The sequence below is a fragment of the Staurois parvus genome, unplaced genomic scaffold (assembly GCF_062004578.1).
Source record: "Staurois parvus isolate SC_StPar_1 unplaced genomic scaffold, SC_StPar_1.0 ptg000372l, whole genome shotgun sequence".
NCBI lineage: Eukaryota > Metazoa > Chordata > Amphibia > Anura > Ranidae > Staurois > Staurois parvus.
The window spans coordinates 3478797-3498804 of record NW_028318168.1 but is presented as its reverse complement, the minus strand read 5'-3'; the positions used below and the strand labels follow the sequence as shown (position 1 = coordinate 3498804).

General features: G+C 42.9%; 1 protein-coding gene across 2 annotated transcripts in view; it reads right to left on the bottom strand.

Annotated features, from left to right (window-relative positions):
• Positions 1-18605, bottom strand: part of LOC149456167 (uncharacterized) — a 45910-nt gene extending 27305 nt beyond the window's left edge. The window contains exons 1-2 of one of the 2 annotated variants that reach the window (XM_089685352.1): positions 18333-18605; positions 5109-5217 (exon numbers count right to left, since the gene is read on the bottom strand). In XM_089685352.1, coding sequence (XP_089541478.1) covers positions 5109-5217; positions 18333-18425 — 202 coding nt within the window. In that variant the 5' untranslated portion in view covers positions 18426-18605. The remainder of the gene's footprint in view (positions 1-5108; positions 5218-18332) is intronic. The other variant, XM_089685351.1, reaches the window with a different exon arrangement.
• Between the last annotated feature and the right edge of the window lie 1403 nt (positions 18606-20008).

The following is a 20008-nucleotide window of genomic DNA, read 5'->3' as shown; positions in this document are numbered from 1 at the left end:
ACCATGCACAACTGCCCCAGATTTTGCACTCTCCAGTTTTACTAAATCAACTCCATTGTGTTGTTTATCACTGATATTTCCAAAAGCCAATTAAAATAACGTGAAGATTGATAACTAGCAATTATTGAACATCTCAAGCACAAATCTTGAATGCATTTCATGATTTCGAGTTACTAGTATATATATTGTAAATCAGACCAACTTTACAGAAATTCTGGAAGATTTTTTTTTACTACTCTTTTGACTGGAAAACAACTTCAGTCAACAAATTCTTTGTGGATTGAAATCGTTTTTCCCATATAATTTTAAATGTTTTAAACCTTTCAGGTTTACAGGGGGAAACTCCATAGTGAGTGCCAGTGTCCACCAACTGAATTCAGAGTACGAACATAGATTGGCTCCCCATAGGCTGGACAAGGCCTATCATATTATGCTAGGGGTGAAGATATGATCATCAACCCAAGGTCCAGGAGCCATGTTATAAACTAGCAAAGGGTTGAACATTCTTTTTCCATCCAAAATCAGACTAAATTAGTTTGAGTAATAGGTACTAAAATGTGTAATATAGACACAATGGATAGAAATTACATTAAAGTGATTGTAAAGGTAAAAATATAATTTTTTTAAAGCAGAAAATATGCTATACTTACCTGCTCTGTGCAATGGTTTTGCACAGAGCAGGTCTGATCCTCTTATTCTTGGGTCCCCCACTGCCAGTCATAGCTCTTGCCCTCTGCTAAGTGCCCACATAGAAAGCCGTTTGCTATCGGGAAACTTGTGCAGGCTCGCTCCCAATCCACACTCTGTGTGTCCATTGACACGCAGAGTGCCTCAGCCCCACTCCCTGCTCCATCACTGGCTGTGATTGACAGCAGCAGCTGCCAATGGCTCCCGCTGCTGCATCTGAGCCAGTGAAGAAAGAAAAGACAGCAGTGGTGCTGCTCTTGTTCACAGCACTGGATCTATATCAGGCTCAAGTAAACCTAATTTACTTTTTGCCAAGATCAAAAATTTCAAAGTCTATATCTTAGGCAAGAATTCAAACTGCCTTGTCTACTGCCTGACCTTACACAGTCACCCAACTCCTGAAAATGCATAACAGATTCTAAAGGTCAGGCTGATGACAAACAGTTACTGTCAGACATCAGGTGACTTGTTGTCTCCGACACTCAAGGTGCAGAATCCTACCTATGAATATCTTTGAGAAGCCACTGGTAGATTAACCAGTTTACTTCCAAGTTTCCTTGAGATTAGTAGAGGCATTAGATTCAGTGCTGCTTTGAAGAAGAGGGATTGATATTAATGAATGAACCCATGCATTCTGCAAAGTACTGCACACTATGTCTGTGTCAAAATAAAACTTCAACTGAGTATGTAAAGCTAAATAGGGGGTAAATAAAATGCCGTAAGTATGCACAACTATAAACGAATATTTAAATTCTTGCATAAGACCATTTGTGGCCAGAGGGGATGAGCCAAGTGTTTAGATGAATGCTAAATGTTTAGCAGGTCTGGCATGGACAAACTTGACTGCTACCTGCTGCTATGGGATGAAAAGCACAACTTTTGCACTTTTAGCACTGGGCACATGCTTTTGTTGGGGTCTCTTAATTTTGAAGGTTGCACTCTGGACCCTATTTTTGTGTAAAATACCTAAAGAAACACCAAAAATGCAAGAAATGGAAAGGACATACAACATATATATACACACACACACTATAAAGTATTCAGACCCCGGTAACTTTTTTCAATTTTGTTAAGTTGCAGCCGGATACTACATTATCTCATTAATCTACACTCACTACCCCATAATGATAAAGTGAAAACAGAATTTTACAAATGTTTGCAAGGAAAAAAAAGGAAAAACTGAAATATCACATTGGCATACTGTAACTATTCAGACTCTTTGCAACACTTGAAATTTAGCTCTGGTGCCTTCTCCATTTCTCTCCGCATATGTGTGCCTTGCAGTAACCCCGTCTCTGAGCTCTGCAGGCAGTTTCTTTGATTTCATGGCTTTTGCTCTGATTCAATATGCATTGTCAGCTGTGAGGCCTTTTATAGAGAGGTGTGTGACTTTTCAAATCATGTCAAACCAATTTACATTACCACACGTGGACTACAATCAAGGTGTACAAACATCTCAGCAATGATCAAGAGAAATGAGTGGCACTTGAGCTAAATTTCAAGTGCTGTTGCAAAGAGTCTGAATACGTATGCCAACGTGATATTTTGGTTTTTCCTTTTTCATACATTTATAAACATTTCTAAAATTCAGTTTTTACTTTGTAACTGTTACAAAATACTGAGATGTGAACTAAGGAAAGCCATAGATTATCCTATTTCCTTTCCTTCCCCATGGATGGAAGGAAAAAAAATAGCTTGAGTGTTGATGGGGGAATCCCTCCCACAGCGCTTTTGTATTCTGCTTGTGGGTAACCTAACTTACTGACAAAACACAAAGATCACTGCTAGCAGCTATAGCGGCCAGCAGTGATTGCATGCAAAAATTCAGAGACGGATTGTACAGAAGTTGATCAATGGATACAAGAAGCCTGCCCATTGATGAATCAAATCTCATCCGGTCCCTGGTGAACCTGCCGAAATTCGAACCATCTATGGCTGGCTTAATTGCAGTGGTGATTCACCATTGTCCACACTTCACCTGCTCACAGTCATACAGTGGGGAAAATAATTATTTGATCCCCTGCAGATTTTGTAAGTTTGCCCACTTACAAAGAAATGAAGGGTCTATAATTTTTTTTATCATAGGTGTATTTTAAATGATAGAGACAGAAAATAAACCAAAAATAAATAAAAAACACATGATATAAACTGAGTTGCAGTTCTGTGTGTAAAATAAGTATTTGATCCCCTACCAACCAATAATAATTCTGGCTCCCACAGACTGGCTATGTGCTCATGTGGAACACAGATTAGACCTGTCAATTTAAGAAGGTGCTCCTAATGACAACTCATTATGTGTATAAAAGACACCTGTCCACAGAATCTTTCTTCCATTCAAACCTCTTCCTCATGGGCAAGACCAAAGTGCTGTTAAAGGACATCATGGACAAGACTGTAGACCTGCACAAGGCTGGAATGGGCTACAAGACCATCAGGAAAAAGCTTGGTGAGAAGGAGTCATCTGTTGGAGCGATTTTTTGCAAATGAAAAATACAATATAACCATCAATCGTCCTCAGTCTGGAGCTCCATGCAAGATTTTGCCTCATGGGGTAAGGAAAAAAGTGAGGGATCAGCCCAGAACTACACAGGAAGAGCTGTTCCTCCTGGTGCACAACAATGCCCACCCTCATGCGGTGAGAGTATGCAGGCAGCTCCTGGAGGATGAAGGAATCGATACCATTGAATGGCCCCCACACTCGCCTGACCTAAACCCAATAGAACACCTCTGGGATATCATGTTTTGGTCCATCCGACACAACCAGGTTGCACCTCAGACTGTCCAGGAGCTCAGTGATGCCCTGGTCCAGATCTGAGGGGAAATACCCCAGGACACCATCCTTTGTCTCATTAGGAGCATGCCCTGATGTTGTCAGGTACGCATACAAGCACATAGGGGCCATACAAACTACCGAGTACCATTTCGATTTTCATGGGGTCTTTGAATTCAGTCCTCTGTAGGTTGATCATTTTCATTTGCATCAAACAATGGGGCATCCTTATGTTACTAACACATTACCCAGTCCATATCAGTATAGCTATCAAGCATTATATATTTCCCCATTGAGATCTGATATGTTTTCAAAGTGTTCCTATCATTTTTTTTTAGCAATGTATATGGATATTAAATGTATAGTTTAAAGAAAAAAAAAAAGTTTAATACTTGAAACATGTTAACTCCAGACAATCTGAAAAAGTGGATGCCTCAGCTGTCATTCAGAACAGCTCTGTAGCAGTTTTTGTGCTCGCAATTTTCTTTGTTTCATATGTTATTTATATTCTGTCTCCCTCCACAGTTACTAGAGCTGCAGTTTGCTTGATTTTGTTATCCTCTTCGCAAGTTGCACCAATTGTGCCCATTTTTTGCTTGCATCACATTCATCCTGGTGTTGAAAGGAACAGTATATTAGGGGGTAGATATCAGGGACTGGGACAGTCTGGTGTAAAGCCAACCATAACTGGATAAGGCCAGGTAAGACCTCACTGTGATCGGATAAGGCTAGGGAACAGCTAGCTGGAAAGGTGGTCGAACTGAAGTAAGCAGGCAAAAAGATGGCCAGGATAGGATCAGGCTGGCCAGGATCAGGGAGATGTGGCCAGGAGAATAAAACTGCAGCAGGAAGATGCAGGTATGAGCAAGGCACAGAGCAAGAGCAAAGTGCAAGAAACAGCAGCCACCTTTACACACATTATTCGGAACGCCGTGGATGTAATTCATCCCTTAGTCCGCAAACTATTAAGCCCCACAGTGTTATAAGTTCAGAACCAGGAAGAGGACCGGACACTCTGAAGAGACTCTCTCTACACAGCAGCAGAGGCAGGACATACATCATTACAGTTAAGTGATGTGTTGGTAGACAGCAGAAAAAAAAAAAAGTTCTGGCTAAAACTCAAGTTAAATATTTTTAACCCTACCCGTACCCTTCGCTCTTCACAGGACCTCCTTCTATCTTGCTCCCTGGTCTCCTCCTCCCACGCACGACTGCAAGACTTCTCCAGGTCCTCCCCCATCCTCTGGAACTCACTACCCCAATCCATCAGACTGTCACCTTCCCTCCTCACCTTCAGGCGCTCCCTGAAAACCCACCTCTTCAGGGAAGCCTACCCCACCCTCACCTAACAGCCGCTGCCCTTCCCTCCTCCTACCACTCCATCCCCCACAGCCATTTCCTCCTGTACCTCTACCCCCTCCCTCCTAGATTGTAAGCTCAAAAGAGTAGGGCCCTCTTACCCCTTGTGTGCTGTTTGATGTTACTGTACTGTTTCATGTATTGTCCCCCCCTATTGTACAGCGCTGAGCAAACCCTTTGGCGCTATATAAACTCGATAAATAAATAAATAAATAAAAAATAAATATTTAGCAATAATGACTAGATAAGTCACCGTGATTTCATAAAACATTTGGGGTGGGTCTATACTTACACCAATTGAGTTGTCGTACAAAGCTTGCCATGTTGTTATGTTTGAAATGTCTGGGTAAAATCTCTTTTGCAAAGCTTTCTTCGTCCAACACGATAAAACTGTTTCCATCCTGTAGACACACAGATGATGTGTTAAATACAATACTGCCTCTGTCACGTCATGTCATCACATAACAAATATCCCACTTTTATGCTCTTGCTCCTCTGATTTCAATGCCTTCCCTCAGACCGCTTTTACCATTCACTTCTAAACAGACTACATTTAAATCTTATATACCACATTGTTCATCCTAATGATTAATATATATAGTAGGTTTTTGTTTCTCTAAATGACTGCTCAATGCCAGTCGTCTATTTCACCCAACGTTATGAAATTGGTTTCAGGAAGACAAATACTGGAGTTCTCTTGGATCCATTATAGCTGTACCTTTGGAGCGGATTCAGTGTAGATATTGTTCAGCTTTAGATGTCTTTACTGATGTAACATCTTATTTGCACACTTATTTTCTATTCCTTGAATGAACAGCTCATGCTTGGTTTTTTTTTTTTTTTTTAACTTTTTTCGCTTTGAAAAACTAAAAAACTAAAAAAGGAACAGTTCACCCCAGAACATGGTTTGGGAAACCCACGTTCTGTGAGTGTTTTCCACATGGCGTTCAAAATACAGTACACTTGCAAACAGCAGCAGGCGTAAAAGTTAACTGAACCACTACAATACCGGGCACTTTTACCCCTGTCCTGCCCAGGCCAATTTTCAGCTTTCAGCGCTGTTGCACTTTGAATGACAATTATGCGGTCATGCAACACTGTTATCAAATTTTTATCATTTTTTTCCACACAAATAGAGCTTTCTTTTGGTGGTATTTTATCACCATTTGAGTTTTTTATTTTTTGCTAAATAAAAAAAAAAAAAAACCTGAAACTTTTGAAAAAACAAATTTTTCTTCGTTTCGGTTATAGAATTTTGTAAATAAATAAAATGTCTTCATAAATTTAGGTCAAAATGTATTCTGCTTCAATTATTTGGTGAAAATACCCCAAAATTAGTGTATAATATTTAGTCTAAGAAAGTTATACAGACCACAAAACATGGTGTATATATATATCTGACAATCGCTCAATCCTGATGTACTGACGGCCCATCTCATTTCTTGAGGCACGAAAATGCCAGGATAGTACAAATACCCCCCAAATTACCCATTTATGGAAAATAGACAGTTCAAGGTATTTATTAACCACTTCCAGTCCGGACACTTTTACCCCCTTCCTGTCCAGGCCAATTTTCAGCTTTCAGTGCTATCACACTTTGAATGACAATTGCGTGGTCATGCAACACTGTACCTATATGAATTTTTTAGCATTTTTTTGAGACAGATAACACTTTATTTTGGTGGTATTTATTAATTCACCACTGGGATTTTTATTTTTTTTGCTATATGAATGAAAAAGTCCAGAAATTCTGAAAAAAAGTTTCTTATAAAACTTTGCAAATAAATAATATTTCATCATAAATCGTGGCCAAAATTTATTCCGTTATCTTTTTAGTAAAAAAAAAAAAATAACCCAAAATTAGTTTATAACCAAAAATTATAATTTTGAAACTTTTTGATATTTTTTTTTTTTTTTACATACTTGTCACCCTAGCAGTACAGTGTCACCATGGTGACACTATACTACTTGTGGGGGGTGATGAAGATTTTTTTTTTTTTTTTTTACACCGATTGCTTTTACACCCATAAAGGCTGTAAAAGCAATCATTTCTCCTTCTCTCTAGCTGTATTCTTGCAGCCATTGAGAACTACTGAGTGAACTGTGATTGGTCACAGCTTGTCACATGGTACAAGGCTGTTGTGAATAGCCTTGTACCATGTGACCTCTGTGATCATTCACAGATTTCACACGTAGTAAGCAATGATGTCACAAGTGACATCTTGCTTACTACTCTGCATGTGATCACTGATTGGCCAATCAGTGATCACACGATCGGGACCTCGCAGGGTACGCGCACAAGCAGGGTGCGGGGACGCCGTTTATACACGGCCACCCGACCCTGCACTGCCACCGTGCGGCCGTTTATATACAACGGCCGGACAGGAGGTGGTTAAGAGGCATTATGAGTTTTTTGGAGGTTGTAATTTTTTGTTACAAATTTTTGGAAAATGTAGAAATTAAAAAAAAAAATCTATTTTTTTTTTTACATATTGTCACCAGTCCAGTAAAGCGTTATTATACAACTGGTGTGACGGTGATCAGACACACTGACTGGTGACAGTATGTAAAAAAAAGTTAAAATAATTTTTTTTTCAAATTTTTCTATTACATTATTTTTTTCAACACACTGCTGACCAAACAAATACAATGTTACCATAGTAACATTGAACTACTCTGGGCAAGTTAACAGGATTTTATTTAACACATTATGATTGCTAATACCAATGTCTTTCATTGCTCATGTATCATTACATGATACAGATGGGCTGTGATTGGTCACAGAGGTCACATGACACTGGCAACGGGCCGGTGTAGCGATAAGTCATTGCCTGTGTCCCGTGGACACAGCTGGTGATAGGTCGTGCGGCCGCGTGAACGGCTCCTTTTGGCAGGACGTCATATGATGCCCAGTCACAACGAGGAGTGTCCTACCTGGCTGTCAATCTGCTATAGTTCGGGCGGGAAGGTGTGTTACTAAAAGGCAGAATTTTTTTTTTTTTAATTAAAGAAACAAACATATTATACTCACCTGCTCTGTGCAGTGGTTTTACAGAGCGGCCCCGATCCTCCTCTTTTCAGGTCCCCTGCCAGCAATCTTGGCTCCTCCTCTTTGTGTGTCCCCTTACCAAGCAGTTTGACACGCACATCGGGACTTAACCGTGCCGCCCCCCCCCCACTTCCTCTTAATTGCACCTGACTGACAGCAAGAGCCCCCCAAAAAAAAAAGGCTCTGCTACCAACGCTGGCCCCGGCAGTCTGCTCAGAATCTGGTTTGACAGTTCTTAAATATGTAAGGGGCGGGGCCACCCGATGACATCGACCAGGGCATGCTGGTCACTGACGTCACACAGGGGCAGGGTCACATACTTGATGGCCCCGTCCCTTACATATTTAAGAACTGTCAAACCAACTTCTGAGCAGATAGCTGGGGGCCAGCGTCGGTAGCAGAGCCTTTTTTTTTTTTTTTTCTTCTGATCGGCGGTGGACATCGTGACTGACATTGGATTTACTTCGGGGGACATTCTTCTTTTATTAAAAGGACTTGTCAAAGAATGACTTTTTTTCACACTACAGCTTTTTTTGTGAATCGGTAGCATATGTACCCCATACTCATTCACATGGGAAGTGGGATCTGGGAGCCCCCTTGCTAAAGGGGTTTCAAGATTCCGATAAGCCCCCCCGCCCGCAGACCCCCACAACCACAGCTCCCCCTACCCCAAAGCACCCCCCCCCCCCATGTTGAGGGCATGTGGCCTGGTATGGTTCGGGCTTTCCTGATATGCCGGGCTGCATGCTCTGATAAGGGTCTGGTATGGATTTTGGGAGGGAACCCCACGCCATTTTTTGGGGGCGTGGGGCTTCCCCTCAAAACCCATACCAGACCCGAAAGGCTTGGTATGGATGGGAGGGGGGGACCCCACGCTGGTTTTTTTTAAATGATTTTTTTTAATTGCCGGCAATTCGATCTTTTACATTCAGCTGTCAGTGGGAATCCCGCTGACAGCTAAAACATGATGCATGCTTTCCACTACTAAAATTCCGCATAAATTTGATAAAATCATGAGGTATTTTAGTAGCCTTTTTTTAGTGAATTCAAATTGGGTTTTTTTTACCGCTTAGTGAATTGTGCCCTGGATATGGACTTGTCAAAAAACGATTCTAAAACGCAAACGCTTATAAACGCAGTTAGCCACGTTTACAAGCATTTGAAATGCTGATAAAATCTACTCCTTAAGGCAAGTTTGGTGCATTAAAAAAAAAAACTACTGTAAACTCAACTGCCTGTACACGACTATAAACGACAGTGTACATGGACACATAGGAAAACATTAGGGAGAGTTCAGGGGCTGCTGAAAAAAAAAAAAAAAACGCAGAAAAGCTCCTGAACGTCAGTTTATCAGCTGCAGTGTACATGGAGCCTTAATCACTTGCCCTCCAGAGGATTTACCCCCTTCCTAACCAGGCCATTTTTTTGCGATACAACGCTGCATTACGCTGATAATAGCGCGGTCATGCAACACTGCACCAAAATGAAATTTATGTCCTTTTTTACCCCACAAATAGAGCTTTCTTTCAGTGGTATTTGATCGTCATTGTGGTTTTTATTGTTTGCGGTATAAACAAAAATGTCCGACAATTCTGAAAGAAAAAAAAAAAAAAAAAACACAATATTTTTGACTTTTCGCTATTAAACATGCCCAGTAAAGAAATTTTTTAAAAATCAAATTTCGTCATAAATTTAGGCCAAAATGTATTCTGCTACATGTCTTTGCTAAAAAAAAAATCCCAATACGTGTAAATTAAATGGTTTATGTGAATGTTATCGCGTTTACAAATTGTAGTATACATACTGGATTTTTTTTTCTTTTTACTAGTAATGGCGGTGATCAGCGACTTATAGTGGGACTGCGATGGGCATTCTGACACTGGGGGGGGGACTGACTGTGTCACTGACATCCCTAGTTACACCAATACATTGATCAGTGCTAATAAAAAGCACTGACACTATACTAATGCACTGGGCAGAAATGGGTTAACATGTGGGGGTGATCAAAGGGTTAACTATGTGCTGTGTGTGGACTTTACACTGTAAGCACACTGCTTTGTATGGCTCTGCTACGCAGAACCATACAAAGCAGAGTGCATGAGCTGACAAGAAGGAGATCTGTGTTGTTTATACACAGGTCACTTTCCTGTCAGTAATACTAGGCAATCACCAGCAGGCAATCACCAGTTGGGATCCGGTGATTGACAGCTGAGGCTGCAAATGGCAGCGCAGGTAGGGGGCGCATGCCCCCTAATAAAAAGAAAACAACGAAACCGGATATCGTATGTGCTCTCCAGCGCCTCAGGATATGCACAGCCAAAAGGGAAGCCAAGGGTACCAGGACAGCGACAACCAAAGGAAATGCTCCAGGGGTGCAGCCCTCCTCAGACGGGGAAATCAGCCACTGGATAGAGAGAAAACAGGTGGCGCACACACCTAGTGCATTATCCAAGGTTTATTCTAGGAGTGAAATAATAAAAACATACTCACAGATGAAGCATGTATCTAAAAAGCATAGAAAAATGACAATGGCAGGCAAGGTGTTCTCACTGCCCTAATAAAAAGCACTGACATTACTAATGGCACTGGGCAGGAAGGGGTTAACACGTGGGGTGATCATAGTCAACTGTGTGCGGTTTTACTATGTGCAGGGTGTGTGCTTTACACTGTAAGCATACTGCTTTGTATGGCTCTGCTACGCAGAGCCATACAAAGCAGAGTGCATGAGCTGACAGGGGAGAGATCTGTGTTTATACACAGGCATCTCCCCCATCGGTAATACTCGGCGATTGCTGGGTGTCTTTGATTGACAGCCAAGGCTACGAATGGCGGCTCGGGTGGGGCGTGCACCCCCTACCTGGAGCTGCAAAATCACGTACATATACACATGATTTTGTGCACCCGTGCCGCCCTGCAGCAGTATTTCTGCTATAGGGCGGTGCGAAAGCGGTTAAAGTGCAACAAACACTCGCTGTACACAGTGAAACAAAAATATAGGGCCTGATAAACTATATATGGTACGGTGCCATGTATACCCGTGTGCATAGTACTGCACAGTGGCAGCAATGTGTGTGCTCTGTCACTGTGCACACTCAGTGCAGTCACTGTGCAGGGAGCGATACAGCTGGCTATACTATCACTTCTCTTTCCCCCACAATCAGCAAGAGATTGCAAGAAGGAGAGGAAGGTGTAGGTAGCAGGGCAGCACAGAGCACCCTATTATTACTATACAGGATGTATATAGTGCCCAGAGTGCACAACGCTTTACAATAGCCTGCTCCGTCTGGTGATTGTCTGCCCAGACACTGATCGGGAACCTGACAGCTCTCTCCTCTGTTCAGTTATGCCGGCAATAGACGGGTCAAAAATTGGCTGATTTTTCGGCCGAAAAAAAAAAAAAAGGCCGATTTCTGCACAGTTAGTGGGTTAATTGGTCGGCCGTTTTCGGGGTTTTTGCACATTTTTTTTTTTTATCGGGCATGTTGGAAAATTTGCGGCTGATTTTCCCGGCAATGATGGGCAAATCGGTCATTCGTTTTACCGATAAAAAAAAGGAGGAAGGAAGAAAAGGAAGGAAGGAGAAGGAGAAAGAAGAAGAAGAAAGATGAAGAATTCCAGTCCGCTATTATAGTTTATATGAAAAGTCTTGCGGTTGCAACAATGTATCCATTTGTATCCGAATAAAAACCATCTGTATCTGAAATGGATACATTGTTGCAACCGCAAGACTTTTCATATAAAATAGCGAACTGGAATTCTTAGGGACAGAAGTAATTATGGGGTTAAATGCCGGCCATAGACGGGATGAAAATCAGCCGATTTTTTTTTTTTACCATTTGTGGTAACGTCGGCCGATTGAACGACCGATTTTTTTTTTTTTTTTTTTTTTTTAAACGGCCGGTTTTCGACCAGTCTATGGCCTGCTTTAGGCAGAGAGAGAATGGAGAAAGGAGGAAGCTTGTCTCAGCTCAGACTGCCTCTGGTAGACATCTGTACAGATGCTTATCAGAGAGTCAGCTTGATGTGCAGATCTGTGTCAGACCAGGCAGAGATTTGTAGCTAATATTTGCGTTACATTGTAACTACAACATTCCGGCAACAAATCTCAATTTTCCAGTTTCTGGTGCAGGTTGGAAATCCTGTTTAACATTGCCGCACAATATAGTTCATTTGGCATGCATGTCGAGTGTGTATCACATGTGAACCAAAAATATCAGAAAAACAGCAGCTTATCAGTCCAATCTGCACAAAAAAAAAAAATCAAGAATTTGTTTTTTGAAGAGACATCACTGGGGATATTTGCTGTTTTGACCTTGATTTCCATTACACCTCATGCCCTGCATAATGGATTTTCCTACTGTAATCTAAATAGGAGCTCTGCTACAAACCTTATCATAGACAACAGAGCATATCAATAGATAAGAGCTTGCATAAAGTCCTCATTACATCTCTGCAGGCAAGCTTGTGAGTCCTGGTCCCAGGAAAATGAGGGAAGGGGGTGGGGGGCTATCAATACTGTGTGAAGCAGGGGTCTGTATGTTGACAAAACAATGAACAATGTAGGCACACCTTTTTTTAAAGGCAGTCAGCACCAAAATTGGTTTGCCCTTTGTTTATAATATACAGTATTGGATCAATTTGTGGCCTAGCTCCTAGAGCAACTGATATGCATTGTAGTAATTTGATATTTGTGCAATTTCTCCTGTAACTGGAAGACAGATTTTTTTCCCCCTTATATACTCATGTCAATCAATCTCCAAACAATTAACCTTGACTAATGTATGCAGGAGCAGCAGTTGACAGCATTTGCTTCTCTCAAATGGCACATTTGTAATATAAGATGGCCCCCCATCCCTTCGGACAGCTTTATATTAGAAGGCTGAACTGAAACAGGCGGGTAGTTTCCCCAATAATAGAATAAAAACAAGAGGGGCACAGGGTGCAAAAACTGTAAAATGCTAGTGATCCATCGTTCACACATCTAAAGCAGTGCTAGTGCTGAACCTCTGCAGTCATCGCGCCCATTCAGATCTGCGCATTGTGGTGAAATTGATATTAAATGTCCTGATGCACTTAGCCAGTGCACCTCAACACATGCATTGTTTCAACACACATAAGTGAACCATCTGTGCATTAGGGTGCATGTCTAAAAAAAAAAAAAAAAAAAGAAAGAAAAAAAAAGAAAAATGCATTGCAGTGCATTTTCTCTCCAAAACTATGAAAAACGCATTGGAATCACATTATATCTGAACACCTGTTTCCAATTCAACTGTATAAACTGAAAAATCAGATCACACAGCTCCAAACTCACATACGACCCTTTTTCAAAATCGCACCGTGGCTGGACAGCATATATGTGAACACTCTCCATAGAATCACTCTCAGGTCATGCTAATCCGGCAGTTCAAACCGCATCCAAAAACGTACGTGTGAACCAAGGCTATGTGTTTTTGCCAATGCAAAGAAAATTAGGGGGGAGACTGGTTGTTAGGCACAAAAACACAATACATGTGTTTTCAGGCACTAACATTGAGGTCTACTGATGTTTCATTGATCCTGCTCCAAAGATATGCTTGTATTCCTTTAACACAAGTACATTGCTCAGATGTGAACATGCCCCTAAGAGGGCTTGTTTACAGCAGTGGCAAGGACTTCTGCCCCTCTGAAAAGCAAACCATGCTTGGATCACTTTTCAGGAGTTTGCCAGGTGGTAAGGAATGTCCCCACTGCCTGTTTTAACCACTTAAACGTTGCACTACGGCATGTGCATGATTTTGGGGCAGTTATAGCATGGCTCCATTCACCTGAATAGGTCGTGTTTGGCTGGCGGTAGTGCCCACCAAATACAAGAGGGGGTATAATTTCTGTTGCAGCATCATAGCCACGGCATGTGTACACCTCTGGTCACTGCCTCTGCAGCTAACATGGGAGTGGTTGAGGGGCAGTAAAAACACAGCTCAACTGCATGGCTTTAATCCCCCCAACCACTAGCGGCACTGCAGTCAATCACACGCGGCTGATGTATTCCCCTTCTTGCAGCTGCTCATACACAAATGGTATCAATATATCTGGCTGCAGGACAGGGGCAGGCTCGGATGCTTATGATGGGTGATAAGCAGTGACAGTTTTCTGGCCGAATAGCTCAGGTGAGTTCAGACTTGGATCCAAGCATGCTTGAGCTTCTGCCTGGCCCTTAGAATAAAATGAAAATCTTATTGTTCAATATATACAGACACATGAAATACATGTAAACCTTTAAAGTGGTTGTGAAGGCAGAAGTTCTTACCTTCATGCGTTATATGCATAAAAAGGTAAAAAAACCTTCTGAGTGCAGGTCGCCTCCTCCTCAGCCCTCCCCTATACTGGACCTGTGCTCAATCTAACTCAAGCGATGTGCACAAGAGCAGAAGCTTTTATTTCTCATTGGCTTAAGGACAGCAACAGGAGCCATTGGCTCTCACTACTGTCAATCACAGCCAGTGAGGAGGAAGCGGAGGGCAGGGCAGAGCTGAGCTTTGTGTGTCTTATGGACACACAGCCAACTTGGGTGAGTGTCCCCATAGGAAGCAGCTTGCTATGAGAGCACTCAGCAGGGGGGTAGAGCCAAGAGCACCAGCGGGAGATCAGGGGTGTTCTGTGCAAAAACCACTGCACAGTGCAGGTAAGTATAACATGTTTATTATTATTAAAAAAAGAAAATGTTTAGCATCACTTTCATGGACACCATTGATAGTCTGCAAAAACACTGGGGGGTAGATTTATAAAGCACTGAATGAAACATTCACTGCAGGAGAATCAACCCCTCTAACTTGCACTTGTAGTGAATGCCTCATTCACGGCTTTATAAAAATACATCTGTGTATCAAACGGTCTTTTGTTTTAATAAAATATTAATTTTAACCTTTCTGCTTTTGTTGCATCTGATGCTGATCTCCTCCAGCCTGTTTACAGCCAATTCCCATCTATAGGAATTCCTGTACTCCAGCAGTGGCTGCATGACAGCAGGTTCCCCTATGGTGACAACAGCGGACCGTGCCTGTGTAATATGCATTGAAAGTCCCCATCAGAAGCTTGTATGACAATGCAGGAGCACAACTGGGGGACAAGGACAGAGCGCTGTCACCTTATAACAGGAGTGACTGAACAAGGACATTCATGATCAGGTAATACTTTAATAAAAAAAGCAGATTTAAAAATTTTACAAATTACTCTTGAAATTCCTTTATCATGTAAAAGTTTATATCAGATTTTGGTGTTTGGGTTTACACATACTTTATTAAAATATGAAATCAACCTAAACAGACCTAAAATATACGTTTATCCTCATACAACTCACTCTTTAAGGCCACATCCATATGCAAGAATTATTTTTTTTTGAAGCTCCAAAATGCTCATCATTCAAAACCTCATGTATTACAATGGGGACTGTTCACATATCAGCACTCAGGTGTCTATAGTTCAAAGCCTGAAGTTTCAAAAGCTACATGAGGTACTTTTGAGGAAGATTTGGGTCCCAAAGACTTTAATGGGAATTGAATCAAGTGGGGGTTTTTTTCAGGCATTTTTGAACCTTTAAGAACTGGCTTCCTCCCTCTGTTGCTTTCCATTGGCTAAAACAAAAACACCTGAAGCTTCAGCTTTTGACAAAAAAATAATAAATGCACAAACAAATGTGCATTTATTTTTTGTTTTGGGAGCCGATAAAGCATTGCATCAGCAATTAGTAGTACCCTGCAGACCTGTCAGTATATCTGTTTGCCTGTACAGGTAAGTAGACATACTGACAGGAAGATTCAGTGAACTACCATAGCGCAGTGGTAGTTCATTGAGAACTACAAGCCAACAGCCGCAAAGGTTGTCGGGACTTGTAGTTTTCCCATTCACAGAGGACTGTGAATCAGTGACTTGGGCAGGGGCACCAGCCATTTGATGGTTTGATAGTTCAGTGAGGAGTACAAGCAGTGTGACAGTTATATACATCCCATTCACATCTGCACATAGCAGTTCTCACATGTTAATCGGCTGCCCCATGTATGATAAACACCCCAAAACAAGCTCCTGTATTTTTTTTCTTTGTAGCAGAGCATGACGCTTTACTGTGTTTTTGGTGCATTTCCAGCGCAATTGTGTGCGGCAAACGGGCTCCCTCTACCTACGCTTGGGGTGCCATTAACATTTAAAGTGATCGTAAACTAAAATGTTTTTTTTTTTTTAAATAAACATTACTATGCTTACCTGCTCTGTGCAATGGAATTGCACAGAGTGGCTCCAAACCTCTTCTTCTCGGGTCCCCCGCCAGCGCGCCTGGATCCTCCTCTGTCCACTGCTTGCTCACTCCTGAGTCCTGCTGCTGCGTCTAATGACTCGGCCCCGCTCCCTCATTACTGGCTTTGACAGCAGTGGGAGCTCAGGCAAGTAAAAAGGGGGCAGGGCGGGGGGCCAAAACTGATCCCTAAACATTTACCTTAATGCACAGAATGCATTAAGGTAAAAAATGTTGAGGCTTTAGAACCACTTTAATGGCAATGCAAGCGCAATGTGTGTTTGCAGCACATATCTGAAGCGGACAGCAAAATGCACATTTTCTGTGCGGATTACAAACGTGAAGATGCGAATGGGGCCTTACGACATGTCTACAACATAAGGCTAAGTTTAGACTTGCATCTAACCGCCAACCCTTGGAAAAGTGATCTGCATTTTGATTTCTTTTCAGAGTAAGTTTGACAGGCAGTGAGGAGGCTATATGACCCCTGATTGCTACCTGTTTTAAAGCAAATCTCTGCTCAACCTCCATTTTATTTCTTTACCCCTGCTTACCAGGTGAGTGCTGCCCATTTCAGACACTCACCTATCCAGCAGTTCCAGCACTTTCCACTCATGCCCTGCCACAGCTCAGCCCCATGCCGCCATGTTAGCTTTGATGTCATCGAGAGGCCCACCGGCTTTTCCAGGTTCAGCAAGCAGGCCTACCAATGACGCACCACTAGACCCCCTTCTTCTCAGTAAAGCCTCCTGGAGATATGACGTACATTCATTTGCCTAGGCCCTAAACTCTTGTTCTTAAAAAAAAAAAAAAAAAAAGAAACAGAAAAAAAAGCTGCAAGATAAGTAACAGAGCGAAGGAGGGGTGTGCAGGAGGCACTTTCACTTTATGGTTGAAGAACCACTTGTAAAGAGTGGTTGTAAAGGCTCAAGGTTTTTTACCTTCATGCATTCTATGCATGAAGGTAAAAAACCTTCTGTTTGCAGAAGTGCCCCCAGCCCCATCGAGATCCAGCGATGTTCGCGACAGCCTCGGCTGTCCTGGGTCTCTGCCTCCTCATTGGCTGAGACAACAAGTGGGAGCTGTCAACCACAGCCAGTCAGGAGAGAGATGGGGTGGGGCCAAGCCGCGGTTCCGTGTTTGATTGGACACAAGGAGCAGTGGGTGCGCCCCCCAGAGCAAGCCGCTTGCCGTGGGGGCGCCCCCCCCGGAGAAAGCAGCTTGCCGTGGGGGCGCCCCCCGGAGAAAGCAGCTTGCCGTGGGGGCGCCCCCCGGAGAAAGCAGCTTGCCGTGGGGGCGCCCCCCCCCCGGAGAAAGCCGCTTGCCGTGGGGAGCCCCCCCGGAGAAAGCCGCTTGCCGTGGGGGCGCCCCCCGGAGAAAGCCGCTTGCCGTGGGGGCACTTGAAAGAGAGGAGCGAGGAGAGCCTGCGGGGAACCCATGAAGAGGAGGATCCAGGCTGCTCTGTGCAAAACCACTGCACACAGCAGGTATGTTTATTTTACAAAATGAAAAATGAACATTTAATTTCGCTGTAACATCACAATTGCCACACTAACAGTCAGCAACTCTGGGGTGATTGCAGGTCTTTCCCTTCTACTTGAATGGGTCGCAGGACGTACCCCATTTTGGAAAACCGTTAAATCAATGGGTTTTGTTTCACTTTAAGGGCAGTTACAGTTCCTCTACTATTCCGTGCAGCGTAATTTTCAGCCCAATCATTTAAAATGCGCTAAAAATCACACAAAAATGCACAGAATCGCATGGCACTGTGGAAGCGTATGTTTTCTTGCTGGAAAACGCACTGCTTTTCTGGTTTGCATTTGAGATGTTATTAGGAATCCATTGAAACCCACAGCAAATCGCACACCCAGCGTATTTTGAACACGGTGCGGGAACCGTGGATGGAGCGCTGGGTTCTGGTGTGAACAAACCCTAAATGTAAACATGCACACAAATACATGCAAACAAAAGGAACTGAAAACCCCCCTGAGCAGGTGTGATTGCTGCTTTTAATGACACAATCACACATTTTAATAACAAAATACAAATATTGTCAGATATAAGGAGAGCACGTCACCCCCAGTACAGCTGCAATCAATGGCAGGACACATCCAGAGGCTGCATTGTGCAGTGGCCCCTGTGAGAGCTGATCTAGCAGCATCATTAGTGAAATGGCCTGCCCCCCTCCCATCATGCCCCCTTACTTGGCTCCAGCAGATATATTCGCTGTTTCTGGGATCTTCCACTAGAGCCCATATCTTAGTGAGGAATTTGGGGACACTGGAGCTGGCCTTCATGTTTGCAGTGCGCCAATATTTGTGATCCCTCCTCTCAAGCTGCTGTTTAGCCTGGAACTCTCTGCCTGTTATCCCCACTCATTTACATGATATCCACACACTGTCTACACAACCCTGGCCGCGCCCCCTCACGTGACACTCCATCGTCCACATCCGACACAACACCAAGCCAGCCTCCGTCACGTGACTGCCAGTCACGTTGCGCGGCGTTGCGGAGGCTGTAATACGTTTTTTTTTTTCATTCACAAAGTTTAATTGACAGCGAAGCGAAGTATGCAGAGACACTGGCGTTAATGCTAACCTATTGAAAGCAAGGCGTCTTTGCTGTATCTGAATTGATTAGCGGGACGTACTAAACTGCATAGTGGGATGATGGGGCTGCAATGCTCAAAACTCTCATTAGGTGGCACTATATTTTTACATACATATATGGTAATAAAAAAATCTGCTTTTTATCATAATATGTTTTCTTTTCTGCACTGCTTGATACTATGCTGCAAGTAGTAGTGGCTAATGTCTAACTCTTCACTTGCTGATATATATGCAGCTGTACAATGGAATCATAGTAAATAATACAGATCGGGGCGGACTGACCATTTGGAATCTCGGGCACTGCCCGAGGACCCGGGATCAGTAGGGGGCCCCATGAGATGCCCCTGGTACCTTTTTCATAGGCTTTTTGAGTTTGGGCAAGGACACAGGGGCCCCATGAGTTGTCAGTTTGCCCCTGATACAGATATAATGGGATCATTACTCAACATATTTCTAGATTTACTGATTTCGTACAGTAGGTGTATGTGTAAAGAGCTACATTTTGAACTGATTTATTAGGAACCTGGAAAATATTAAAGTTGATGGAAAGTGAAAATAAATTAAAAATGCCAAGGGAAAAAAATGGATGCATTTCTGATAACAATGGTTATTGATCTGCATGGGGATTATCCACTTGCCGCACGACCTATGGCCAGATGGCGGCCGGGCAAACACTTCGTCCCTCCAGGAGGGCGTCATATGATGTCCTTCCCGGATTGCGCCTTTTGCATGCCCGCAGGGCTGCGCTGTGGCAAGATCTGTCACCGGCAGGGGCGGACTGAAAACACATGGGGCCCCCGGGCAATAGGGGATGATGGAGCCCCTGTGTCCTTGCCCAAACTCAAAAAAGCCTATGAAAAAGGTACCAGGGGCATCTCATGGGGCCCCCTACTGACCCCGGGCCCTTGGGCAGTGCCCAAGTTTCCAAATGATCAGTCCGCCCCTGGTCACCGGCTGTGTACCTCGGATACAGATCTGTGTACTGGCCCCTTTTGCCAGTACCACGTGACCTACTGTGATAACAGCAGGTCACATGATGGCTTTCTTTCATGTCATCCATTGTACACAACTGTGTCTAGCTCTGAATCATCACAGTGATCACATGCATAGGCTGGGTCAATCACAGCCCATCTGTGTCATGTGATTAGCCTTGCCAATCACAGCTAATCACAACAAAAAAAATAAATCGATTTTGTTCAGTTAAATGCTTGCTTATAGCATATAAATTCTTTGCTATAAGCAATCAAATTGTGTAAAAAAAAAAAAAAATA